We start from the raw sequence: 13,387 nt of genomic DNA, 5'->3' as shown, positions 1-13,387 counted from the left end.
GGAAGGATTGATGGTCAGTAATTAAGTCAGTTTGTGAATGTGTACAGGCAGGTCCTCTCAAATATAAGGGTCAGCATAAGAGTAGATACAAAATGTATTTGTTTGAAGTTGCAAGAACTAGACAGTCCAAGGTGGCACCAGCGGTCATTCCTGAGCGAAAGGTGATCGGCATGGAGGACATGGACCGTGAAGACCCTTAAAATGAAGGCATTAGCTTATATTTGTGGTCTAGGGAAGGACGAGTTATTGATAAGAGCAGGATACAGTTCTTTTCCTCAAAGACAGAAAACGTGTGTTTCGGTAATTCAGTTATTGGATGAATGGAGGCAGTGAAGAGATTTAGCCCTGTACGTGGATGAAAAAAGTTGTGTTTGAGAGGTTATACAGCAAAAATCTGCCAGATTTACCCGTAATGTGAATGTGAGAATCTATGGAGATGTGAGTTTAAGAAGGTGATCAAGTTAAGACAGTGAGAAAGGCCCTTCCAGTAAATTTAAAAATAATGTAAATCTGTTTGCATATCTTGAAATTTAATTTAGTATATTTAACAAGGTATTTTCTCCATATGATATTTTTGCAGTAGGATTTTTCATGAGTGTGAGGCTAGCTACTAATTATTTTTTCATTTATTTTTGTTTAAAAAGAAGCATTTAAACTTACCTTTGCTGAAGAAAGCCAGTAAAGACTTAACTGTACTTTTCAGGCTAAAGAGCATTAGCTTCAAACATTGTCTCTTTCATTTCTACTACTCAACAGATGTTGAGTACTTAATGAAGAGAATTATAGAAGAATAAAAAAATCTATCCTGGTCTAGAAAAGACAAGCCAGCAGTCCAGAAATCTGAATTATGATTATCCTTCCTGACAAAAAGTCTTCCCTTGGGTGGTAGGAATTATTTTTGAACCTATTTTAAATAGATGGCCTGATGTTCGAAGGCCCTGAATACCAACAGTTCACATTGGCTTCAGTAAGATCAGGAGAAGCTGAATTCTTCTGAAATCATGAAGTCAGAATATCTAGTATTTTAATCATACTTTTTCTTCTCACCATTTTACATGACCATATATAGAGGTTTTTAAGTTTGTGCAGTACTGTCAAAGATTGTTTTGAAACCATTACTAGAAGTAAATATAACTACCAAAAATAGAGTGGTTTCTTCCCGTGTGGGGTACTGAAATTGTGGAGAAATAATCTTATGAGTTAAGTCTCCTCCTCCTTCCTGGTACCTGCTGTACCAGGTTTGTGGTACAAACATTGTGCATGATTAAACCTTGTAATTAACGCATCTAGTTAATGGGTCCTGGGACACAACCTCCCAGGATGTTCCACCATAGGATGCCTCAGACATTCAGAGACCTTGCTTGCGGGGTGTTCCTGCAGCCCTGCTGTACTGACAGTCTTGAATTCACCTCTTACCCTCTGATTCCCAGTTTTGTCTCTTTCACCCACCCACTTTGAGAAGTGGAGCCTTGTCCACGTAAAGTAGTTATAAAAAAATTACGGATCAACATTGGTCTAACAATAGATTTTAAAATCATCCAGCTAAATTAGTGGTAACCTCTCTGGTGCATTTTTGAAGTGCAAAACTGAGTGACATTTGTTTAATAAATATTAGTACCCAACTAAAACTAAATTGAAATAGGGCAGTTCTAAATGGAATTGAGCATTCACACAAAAAATTTTCAAAAGTTTAAGTAATAAGAAGTATAGCTTTACTTAAGCAGAAAGGTAAATCTGTGTTCAGCAGGCCACTGAGTGGGCACAGCGAACAGTGGAGAGCGTGCCCTAAGCACAGAGTAGTCACACTTTGATATCCCTTTCCATACAGAAGAGCTTTTTATTTCCTATGCAGCCCCACTGGAATATCCTTTGAAAGAGTTTGGTGCACATACTCTTTGTGCATAAGGTTCTCAAAATGTCTGTGTCTTGTCCGTCACAGTGGTTGCTGCTATGCTCTGAATCAAATATAACACATCCATGTCAGAATTGTTATCCCAAAGAGTGTAGATGCCAACAGCGCATTAAGTAGAGCAGTATACAACAAACCACCATCACAAAATGAGCTGCTCAACCCAGCTGAAATAAATATTCCACAGAATTGGTTTTGGTTGTTTGGGTTTTTTTGATGGGGAATCACTGAGGAGGGCTGTTTGACTTACAGTAACTGGAAGCTCTTCCAAGGTGTGTGGGAGCTCAGATGGGACAGTGAGACGGGAGTATGTGAAGGAAATGGAAAAGAGCCTTTTCAAGGTCAATAGGCATGTTTATTATCAAAGGCCTATAGGGACACTGTCTTCCATTTCCTGAAGAAATACTTTTAGTAGTGGATCATTCTGGAAACATACTGACAAAGAGAGAGAGTTAGTTTCTAGTAGTACCTTCTGATATTAAATGTAATAAAAGTTACCTGTTAAGATTGTAAATTATGTGAATTATGTTTTAAAAGAAATATGAAATGAAAAACTACTACAACAAATGCACAGATTAGTTAGCATAATTTTAAACTACTGATCAAGTTTGAAATACAAGAAAATACAAGAAAGTTGTATTTCAGGTTTGGTTTAGTCTTTTTGTACATAAAGGTTTATCCAAACAGCCTGTAAGAGTTTTAGATGGCTTTATTTCTTTGAAGCTGACAAAGCTGCGGACTTTGCTAAATCAGTTTTCTTAACAGCACTAACCTGCCAGAAAATAAGAGAAGGAACAGAAGCAGAAAAAACTTTTTCTACAGTCTTCACCAGCAAAACTTTTCCTACAGCCTTCACCAGCTGAGCGTGCTGTGACAGAGTGCTGTCTGGATAGCACTGAGAGGGCATTTAGGGAAAAGGTAAGGGAGTGCCATTAATACTTCGGAATACTTCGACAGGTGGAGAAGCTGAGCCAGGCATCACAGGAAAAGAAAATTGCCAAGCTTTGAGGCCAGTTAATTATACCAACTTCTTTTATGAACAAATTCCATGCACAGGGTTTCTTGATTGCTTTTAAAGCCAGATAGCAGAAGCGGCAGTTCTGTTTTATTTTGTGTGTTCCAGTCTTGCTTATTGGATTCACAGCATTAAAAACGTGTGTATTAGAACTACAAATTCCTTAGGCTAAAACAAAATGAGAGTGCATCGAAGCTTGATGGCTAAGGTGTTTCCTAATGTGAATTGCTAGATCACTCTGTCAGATCAAAGTAAGTAATGACTTACACTGAGTAATGACTAGTTATCATTGTCTGACAATTATTTTCTGACCTGCATGAAATGAATTATTAGTGGAGAGGTGCTACTGCAGAAACATGTTGTTTTTTAATATGAGGTGGTACACTTAGAATAGAGAGTGGAGCTGGAATAGACATGGCAAATGACCTCTCCTCGTGCCCGTAGATGTGATCTTAACTGAAGAGGGTTGGGGAGTGTGATGGTGGAACGTAACTGTGTTCCACCTGCTTTATGGGAAGGTGGAAAGAAACAAAATTTTCCAACACTCACTCATGCCTTCATGTCATGAAAATCCTGACTCTTTAAGAAAAGAGAAGCTGATACTGTGCTTCAAGACTGCATATTCGACCATAAACTCGATTACACAGACCTGTAACAGTGCTTTCTCAGCCTTGAAAAGACAGGGGAGGAGGGACAAACAAGGCTACAAGGACATTCAACATCTTGACCCTTTTTCATCTTGTATATCTTTGATATAGAGGTCAAGGCCGGGATTGGAAGCACAGTACATCTCGCCTTACAAGCCTTCCCAGTCCTTGATGTTTATTTTGGGCTTTCTAAGGTCTCTCTATACATTATCTTTACACTGTGATTTCGGCAGTTTTGAATGAACAATAATCAGCTTAGAAGCAGATGGGGTACTTGTCAAAAAATGGCAGGGGGAGAAAAGCCTCAGGGATGCTTGCAGTATTCAACAACCCAGTGTGAGCTAACATTTCAGAAAAACAAACCAGTCTTCCTATTGTTTCATGAGCCTTATCAAAATCTGCAGTAAGTCAACTTTCAGGCATTTTACAAGTCCCATAAGCAAAACCACATCCACATAGCTCCTTTGCAACAGCCCATGAATTAAAAAAATAACCAAAGAAATGTGCAATATGTTTATACAACAGCTATGTTAACTATTCCATGTCTTCTAACATTTTCCAGTATTCATTGTGCCAAAGACCCATTTTAATAAAGGGAACCTTGATACTAGGTTATGCAATGGATGGTTTTAAAATTACGTTAAGACAGGTGTTATCAAGCAGGTTGATCCACCAAGTATTTTCAGCTCTGAATTTTGAGGCAGAGTTATTATTTGAGAAACTTGTCTGACTTGTCATTTGAGAGGGTGCGATTGGGAATACTGTTTTGTAGTAAGCTTATTAATTAAACATCTGACGGTCAGAGCATGCCAGGGTAACCTATTTGATCAGTTCACAGAGAAGAACATTTGAAAAGGTCTTGTAAAAAATGCATTGTTGTTTTAAAAGCTTCATGAACTTGATTTTTCTGAACAACACACTATAAATTGTATTCATTACAGCTGTGTTCAGCCTATCAGGACATTGAAAAAGCCTTCAGAGCAATTGATGTCAGTCAGAATGGATTTGTGTCTTTGGATTACTTGAAGTCAATCATAAATGGCTTTATGTTTCCTTTGCCAAATGAAACTTTTCAAGAGCTAATGAATAGGTAAGAATCATATCATTTTCTTAGGGGACATTTTTTAGCGCTGCTGCCTTATAACTTTTGTGCTTATATGCTTTTTGTGACTACCATCATTAATTCATCTTACTTGTGCCTGTGTTGCAGTATGTATGGCACAGTATGTAAAAGCTGATGTAGGTGGGTATAAAAACAGGTTTTTTGCAGTAAGGTACATAAGTTTAATGGAGTAGAAGCTTTAAGTTACTGCTTTCTAACTTCTATTTGCTCCCAAATTTGTATTTAATTTCCTAAAGGGAGCATTACTGTTTTGCATTCAAATGACTAGTGATGTGGGATGGTGTGAATTTGCTGGAAGAGCAGCTTCACGACTCTTAGCATCATATTCGCATGGTGATAGTGTGACTCTACAAGCCTCTCCTTTTTAAATATGCTGGTGTGGCAAGGAAAAGAAAGGAAAAAGGAAAATTAAAGTCAATGAATTAACTAATGCTGAAAGCTTTCACTCTGCACTGCTCACTGTCAGTCACTAAAGATAAAGATAACTAAAGGGACACTTCTGTGCTGCATAGTAAAGCAATTTCATACCTGGAAATTTGAATTTAAACTAAAATGAGGCAAAAATCTTCTGAACCTAGGTTTTGACATTGTAAATATTTTTATTAAAACTGCTGTGAAGGTTGAGCAATATGCCAACTACTGGATTCAAGTCAATGTAATATTTTGCTTTAAACAGGCATCTTTGTAGTATTATCACCAAAACTCAAATCATCTTGTGGGCAGTACAGTGTACAGAAGATAACTGGATAGAAAACATTTTCCAGCCCAGCTTCAATGATCTCAGCAGAGTTTAGGCCACAGGACATTTTCCAAAGTACGATTTCCTGGACATGATCACTTCAGCTTATGCTAACTAGCTTCCTAAACTCATATTTCCTTTTTAAAGCCAAAATATCATAGGAATGGATGTTTTTGTGGTGTTTGGTTAAATCTAGACCAGAATCTCTCATGGTTAATCTTTTGTACTCAGAAACCAAAAACTGTGAGAAGAAAACTGCCAGAATATACGTTATACTTGTTGGCAACAGTGCCAAGGGCATATGGCCAGTCAAAGAGAAAGGAAGAACAACTTAACTCTTACACAGCATTTTTACTCCAAAATACTGCTTAAGCTTACAACAGGACAAGGCACCCAAATCATACTGTGTGAGGAGGTCAGTAACCAGATCATGCATTACTGCTTAATGATTTGACAATTTATAGTTTATCTGATTAAATTGTTGGAAGAATAGACTCATCCATGTAAATAATTAGTTGAGTTATTTTTCTCTTTATTTGCTCTAGTTATCTGTAAAGAGCTCTGTGCAGATATACGTTTTAGAGCAGCAGGTGCTGTATGAGTGTCATCTGCAGTAACCATATTGCTTTGTGCATTCAGCAGATAAATCTGATTTGCTTCTAGTCATTCACAGTGTGATATAACAATGATCAACTATTACTTTGTCAAAAAATTGCTATTATAGGGTTTTTTCAATTCATGTCACTTGCTAGTTTAAATCTTAAAGTAAATCTTGCTCTTAAGAGCAGTTGCATAATGGAAAGATTTCTTGCATGTATTCTTCCACTGGAGCTTTCTCTAGCATTTGAAAAATATAGTGACATTTTAATGATGCTGTAAACAGAAATGTTCAAGCCTATATATGCCATATCTCTTAGGTGATATTTCTCAGATAATGTAATTCAAAAGATCCACCAGGTGAATGGAACAACAGCAAAAGTTCCCCATAGTCATCTAATTCTAATAATGAAGTAACTTCATTGTAGCTGATAATAAATGTAATAGTAATTGATGGGCAAGGGACGTGATTTCAAGGTTTTTAAGATTCTATTAAAATAATATGACGTGAGATGTGCCAGGGAGCTGTTTATAAGAAATAATACATGACAGCATTTTATGGTTGTTTGAGATATTTACATCTCATGGACTCCTGATATAAAATTCAGGACCCACTGAAGTTGATGCAATTTTGCCTTAGACTTCAGCTAGGATTTCATCCTTGACTGGTTTAGGACCAGATCACCCACAAACTTATCTCTCAGTATATGTCCCCACGGCAGCAAGATCAAATACATCAGAGGCAGACCATTGAGGTGTACTTCAAAGGACATCATTCATCTGAGTCCTGAATTCCCTGAATTCCATCACTTCTACTCTTGAAAATTCTTTTGCTCAGAAGTAAAATATCATGAACTTGAGATTATATAAAGAATTGCATAAACTGAAGGAATTAATTTCACAGTATTTCAGCATTCCCACGTGAGAAATATTTTGGTTGTGTTTTGGAGCTTTGCCGTGGATTGTGTCCCTTCACATGTTGAGGGGTGTGAGTGAAGGGTATTCTTCTTGACAGCTGGGAGCAAATCATACATGACCAGTATGAAGGCTTTGCCAAGGGAGGGCCTAACTTCTAAGACTCCTTTCTGGTGGCTGCTGGAATTTCTAATTGGTAACTTTTATTTGTGGTATGAGGTAAATCATTGTGCTCAGTTGGTCAGGACTTTGGTGAATATAGTACCGGTTAAAACCACAAGGACAGTTTTCAGCAGCAGAGGTTGTTTTAAACTTTTTGTGTTACCCTCATACTTAATTTCTTTAATTTATGATTTGTATAAAAGTATCAGATGCTAAGGCACTGATGGTTAAAAATTTGTCAATGGATAGTATTTTGTAAAGGATCACTACGAGATGATATATCACATGGTTTTACCAGGTATCTGTGTTGTTACAGCTCTAATCAGCCAATTCTTTTGGAAGTATAATCTTTTGTACGTGGACATAACCATAAGCATACTTCTAAAAAGCCATGCAGAATTTATTTTTATTACTTCAATAAGTTAGCTGACCTACTATAGTAGATAAAATGTTGGATTACCACTCACAAAAGGTGCGCATTTTCTCTGGCCCTACAGTGGAACGATCATCTTATGCCTCAGTTATTCATAGAATCATTAAGGTTGGAAAAGACCTCTAAGACCATCGAGTCCAACCGTCAACCCAACACCACCATGCCCACTAAACCATGTCCCTAAGCGCCTCATCTACACGTCTTTTAAATACTTCCAGGGATGGTGACTCAACCACTTCCCCGGGCAGCCTGTTCCAAGGCCTGACCACTCTTTCAGTAAAGAAATTTCTCCTAATGTCCAATCTAAACCTCCCTTGGCGCAACTTGAGGCCATTTCCTCTCGTCCTATCACTTGTTACTTGGGAGGAGAGATCAACACCCACCTTGCTACAACCTCCTTTCAGGCAGTTGTAGAGCGCGATGAGGTCTCCCCTCAGCCTCCTCTTCTCCAGACTAAACAGTCCCAGTTCCCTCAGCCGCTCCTCACAAGACTTGTGCTCCAGGCCCTTCACCAGCTTCGTTGCCCTTCTCTGGACACGCTCCAGCACCTCCATGTCCTTCTTGTAGTGAGGGGCCCAAAACTGAACACAGGATTCGAGGTGCGGCCCCACCAGTGCCGAGTACAGGGCCACGATCACCTCCCTACTCCTGCTGGCCTATTTCTAGTAAGGGCCAGGATGCTGTTGGCCTTCTTGGCCACCTGGGCACACTGCCGGCTCATGTTCAGCCGGCTGTCAATCAGCACCCCCAGGTCCTTTTCCTCTGGGCAGCTTTCCAGCCACTCCTCCCCAAGCCTGTAGCGTTGCATGGGGTTGTTTTGACCCAAGTGCAGGACCCGGCACTTGGCCTTGTTGAACCTCATAGAGTTGGCCTCGGCCCATCGATCCAGCCTGTCCAGGTCCCTCTGCAGAGCCTTCCTACCCTCGAGCAGATCAACACTCCCGCCCAACTTGGTGTCGTCTGCAAACTTACTGAGGGAGCACTCGATCCCCTCGTCCAGATCGTTGGTAAAGATATTGAACAGGACCAGCCCCAAAACTGAGCCCTGGGGAACACCGCTCGTGACCGGCCGCCAACTGGATTTAACTCCGTTCACCACAACTCTCTGGGCCCGGCCATCCAGCCAGTTTTTTACCCAGCGAAGAGTGCACCTGTCTAGGCCATGAGCCTCCAGCTTCTCTAGGAGAATGCTGTGGGAGACAGTGTCAAAGGCTTTACTGAAGTCCAGGCAGACCACATCCACAGCCTTTCCCTCATCCACTAGGCAGGTCACCTGCTAATTTTTTAGCTTTGTCCTATGCATCCTGGATTAGCAAATGCTCTAAATACTATCTGCCACCATTTTAAGAATGCATTCATGGCATCATTCCACTCATGGCATCTAAACACTGTACTTAATGCTCTTCTAGCACAACTTGAAATCTGAAGGCCAGTATTATAACGATAAAGAGGGATTGTTTTTAAATAAAAAAATTATGCCAAAGTCCTTCCTCAGTTTTTATTCCCACTGACTTAGTTTTGTCTAAATAGGGCTTTCTTCAATTTAATCCATGAAACTTAATGCTGGCGAGTACCTCCTCCCCCGCTGCAAGGGCCTGATTCATTCCTTTCCGTGATAAAACCTGCAAGAGAAAAGTGCTGTGTTGGCCAGCCACAGGCAGAACTGGAAGAGGTCCACGATCCATTACCCATCTGCACAACGGGGGAAAACCACTGCACCTTGTGGACTGATCAATGGCACCACAAATCATAGCTAGTAATGCCAGACCTCCACACATCCGCATTAGTATTTCTTCCTAAGTTCCTTTCAGCTCCCAGAATTTTGGCAATTGTCACTGCCAAAGTCTGAGAGGCAATTGTAGGGCTTCTGAGCAAGGAGGTGGAAGTGGAGAGGTCTGTTGCGCTGATTGACACAGCTTTGGCTCGTTGCTCATTTTCAGTGCAGAATTGCTCTCTACAGTGCGATTTGAGTGATTTAGTAGACCACAGACATTTGAGTGTGAAGGGATCTCAGTTGGGGGCTCAAAATAACAGTTGTTATCTTGGCCTTAATTTTAAAGATCATCTGTTATTTCATACTGTTTGTTTCATATTCATTTATCCAAGACAATAATCAGATATGAAATATCTCTCCTTCCCACAGCTTTTTTTAATAACCCATCCCTCAATAGTATTGTTGGCAAAGCCCCTCCCTGCAGGGAATGAAATGGCTCCCCTGGTGAAATCCGAATGCCAGCACTGCTTCTGTCTTCACTTACCTTGAGTCATCGGCACTTGGCCCTTCCCAGCCTCTCTCCTGGGCTCTGGTGCAATTGTGCTGCTTGTGCAGCGGGAGATGCTCAGCCCTTGAGCCACTGAGCCATGGTGCGTGCCTGCTGCTCACAGGCAGGACCACTGTAAAAAGTCACATTCCCTCCTCTCCCATTAAATACCCCGTGCTGTCAGGTTGCAGTCGGCCAAAGCATGAATGCTGTGATTCTTGTAACTTTTGGTTTTAGCTTTGTTGACTGAGCTTGAGAAACTGCTGGGTAGTCCAAAAACTGGAAGTTTTTTGTAAAAGATCCAGGAAGTCTTGCATACCTCTGACTGCATTTGGTAATTTTTTAGCTTTGTCCTATGTCCTATATGGATTAGCAAATGCTCTAAATACTATCTGCCACCATTTTAAGGAGCATTAGGAGTTTTAAAATCTTTTCTGAGATGACTAGAGTAGCGAGTCAGCACGTTTCTGATAATATGTGAAGGTTGTAATTGCCTACAACTCCTCCTGAAGTAGGAGTGCGCGTAGCCATGCTCATTGGAGCTTTCCGCAGTACCATTGGAACTGTTTAGGAGATATGCCAATGGTGTGGGTTCGTGGGATCAGGTCCTTATTGATTTTAAAGTAATTATTCATGGAATACGATACTAGTTAACTTCCCAGGATTTTTAACATAGTTTAACACTTCCAGTACTTTTAAAGTTTTCAAATTTGGATACAGTGAACATCATAACATTTAAAAAAACCAACATACTATTCCCCTTAGTTAGTTCTCTACTGTTATGTGTAAATAATGAGAAGGGATGCATTAAATACTATCTCATTCTAGACATCTGTAATGTGAACGTCTACGCCTGAACTACTCCTCCTAGACTCCATTTTATAGTCACTGGAGAGAAACAACGGGCAGGATTCATCTAACCAGTTTTAGATGTCTACTTTAGGATGAGATGAATCCTGTCCTGAAAGTGCCTGTTTTTCCCCAATGACTATAAAGGGAACTTAGAGTGACTCACTCAGGTGCAGGCATGTACATTTGGTTAGATGAATTCTCGCTTGGGGTCTAGTTCTTCCACAGCTAGACATTTGGAATTGAGAAAATAAGTTGGCTCAGTTTACATATTTAGTAACAAAGAAAAGCTATGCAAGCTTACTCTAATTATGAATCTTGCACGCATTGATATTATAATGATGATGTGATGTTCTAATTCAAAATTCTTCTTGGAACATAGAGTGTTTTTATAAGAAAATCTTTTTAAAATGTGGTTTGTTTTTTTTTTTTTTTAAATCAGACTTGGACTGAAAGCCACAGGTGAAATTGCTTGGCAACAATTTTTAGAAAAATCCCGGGATCCTGGGAGCACCTTTGAAAACAAGCAGACAATTCCTATGAGAAAAAAACTGAAGTAAGTAGGAAGTTCCTTTTTTATGTGAGTAACCTGTGGTGTACATGTTTATTGAAAATGAGAAGTGTATCCAGTCGATGGTCACCCTTGATTAAATTCAGTTAAAAAATCTTTTGGCAATGCTTTCTCTAAGTGCACTCTTATTTTGAATCCTATCAAACCCTGAGTCTTAACGAGGTGATTTATTCTTCCTGCTCTGAGAAGAACATAGTGAGCAAAAGAGGATGAGACACGAAAGCATTGCAAAGTGTCTTTTTTCCTCTTGCAGAGTAAATCCAGCTAGAGATGATGAAGTTTTCTCCAGTGACGCTGTTCTTCAGAAGCTGCACAGATACATCCAAGATGCTTATCCCTCTTTAAAGCAGACATTCCTTATGCTTGATCAAGTAAGAACAATTATTTTTAGGTGTTGCCTCCATTAATTACTCTTACGGCTAAACATTTGTGTCTCATATCTGCTTCAAAGTAATCTGGTGGTTGTCAGTCTTTGTTTTCTGTTACAGCAGCACGCAGAGTCTGTTTTTCAAGTTTCTTTAACATAGATATGTGCAACTGGGGACTAAATAATCTCTAACAACCTCTCTGATAAACAAAAAATATTGACCTCCTACAATTTCACTGGAAGTTATGTTGGCCAGTTCTTTAATCATCCCTGTGGCTGCCTTTGAACCCCTGCTAGTTTTTCTGTATATTTCACGAAATATTATGACAGAAATGAGAATTGGTGCTTTCATAGAAGTTGCACTGGTACCAGAAAACTAAATAATATAACTTCTCAGATACTGCTAAGTGTTCCCTTGTTTCTACATCCAAGGATTGCCTGAGTCCCTTGTGCCTAACACCATACTGGCAATTTATTTATGCTTTGATTATATATTATGACCTGCAAATCTTTAAGAGTAACTGCTTCTTATAATTAAGATTCCTTTTCTATCCTGGGATATTTTCTCCATTTCTCATTGTAGGACTTTATTAGAAAGCTTATTCTTTGCTTGTACTTATTCTTCCCAGTCAAGCTGTATCACTGGTTGTTCTCTTCACCATTTTACCATTCTGTTTGTCTTTCAGTTATCTATGGTCATCTGACGTTTTAAAGTTTGGGGGTTTTTTTTTCAGGTTATTTGTACACGTGTGTATGTATATATGTATATAAATACATATACACAGAGAGAGCGAGCTGTGTTTACTCTGTTTATACACACTCACACACAGAGAGACACACGTATATGTACATGTGTGCATCAAAAGGATGTATCGCACAGGGCTAAAAATCAGCCCCTGCAAGACCTCATTAGAAACAGACCTACTTGAGAATGGGTTATCATCTACAATTCCATTTGAAGGTTTCTGTTATCTGGTTCTGTTCTCTACCACACTTGTTTGATGCCTGCCATTTGCATCCATAGTGTTCGCATTTCTTAGTCAAAATGGCATGCCACTGGGCGTGAGTAAGGTATACCATTGCCTCGGGCAGCGGACTGCCCAGGAGAGCAGCGCAGGCAGGGCCCCAATGCCTGTTTTGCCTCTGCCAGAGTCCTGGACAGCCCAGTTAGCTGCTACTTCCAAGTGAGGGATCCAGATGTGTTAATTTGCAGCTGTTGACATCCCTATGTTGACTGGTACCATTGATTATCTCAGTGTTGCGCATTATATCCTGATTATGCAGGGTTCATCTCCAAACCTGGCTCTGCGTTCCCTCTCCCCGCTCTTCCTCCTGCTCAGGGCTGTCTCTGGGCCCAAGCAGATCGCCTCCTCTTGCTGCCTACCGCAGCACACCGTCAAGGGTGGAAGCTCCCAGAAAAGCTGATTTCCTTATTGGTAAAATGAAATGCGATACCCACTGGCTTTGATGCTTAATGAAGAAGGAATAGTATGAAAAATGTTCAGTCTCATGTGATCAACACAAAAAAAGTCTTCTTGAATGTCATATTTCCTTTTGACACTAAGATCTGCATAGTAATATTTTGCAAATACTATTCTCCTGCTCAGCTGCTGTATGCGATAGTTCAACAGAGCAGTGAACTCACCAGTGAACTCATTATTAACGTCTAAACACGCATGAGTTTGTAACATTCCTAAATATTTATGTAACTGTGTGAGTGGGTTTTCAGCTCTTATGAATAACCCATGTAAACCAAGTAAAGACATTTCTTCATGTCTTAGAGTTAACAAAAGTAAGTT

At 39.8% G+C, this 13,387-nt stretch overlaps 1 protein-coding gene across 1 annotated transcript in view; it reads left to right on the top strand.

The window, feature by feature from the left end:
* Nucleotides 1-13,387, top strand: part of EFCAB6 (EF-hand calcium binding domain 6) — a 119,496-nt gene that overhangs the window by 35,132 nt on the left and 70,977 nt on the right. The window contains 3 exon segments of the mRNA XM_075145488.1: nt 4,513-4,661; nt 11,093-11,206; nt 11,475-11,592. Coding sequence (XP_075001589.1) covers nt 4,513-4,661; nt 11,093-11,206; nt 11,475-11,592 — 381 coding nt within the window.

The sequence above is a fragment of the Calonectris borealis genome, chromosome 1 (assembly GCF_964195595.1).
Source record: "Calonectris borealis chromosome 1, bCalBor7.hap1.2, whole genome shotgun sequence".
NCBI lineage: Eukaryota > Metazoa > Chordata > Aves > Procellariiformes > Procellariidae > Calonectris > Calonectris borealis.
The sequence above is the reverse complement of the archived record's forward strand: the minus strand, read 5'-3'. Positions and strand labels throughout refer to the sequence as shown.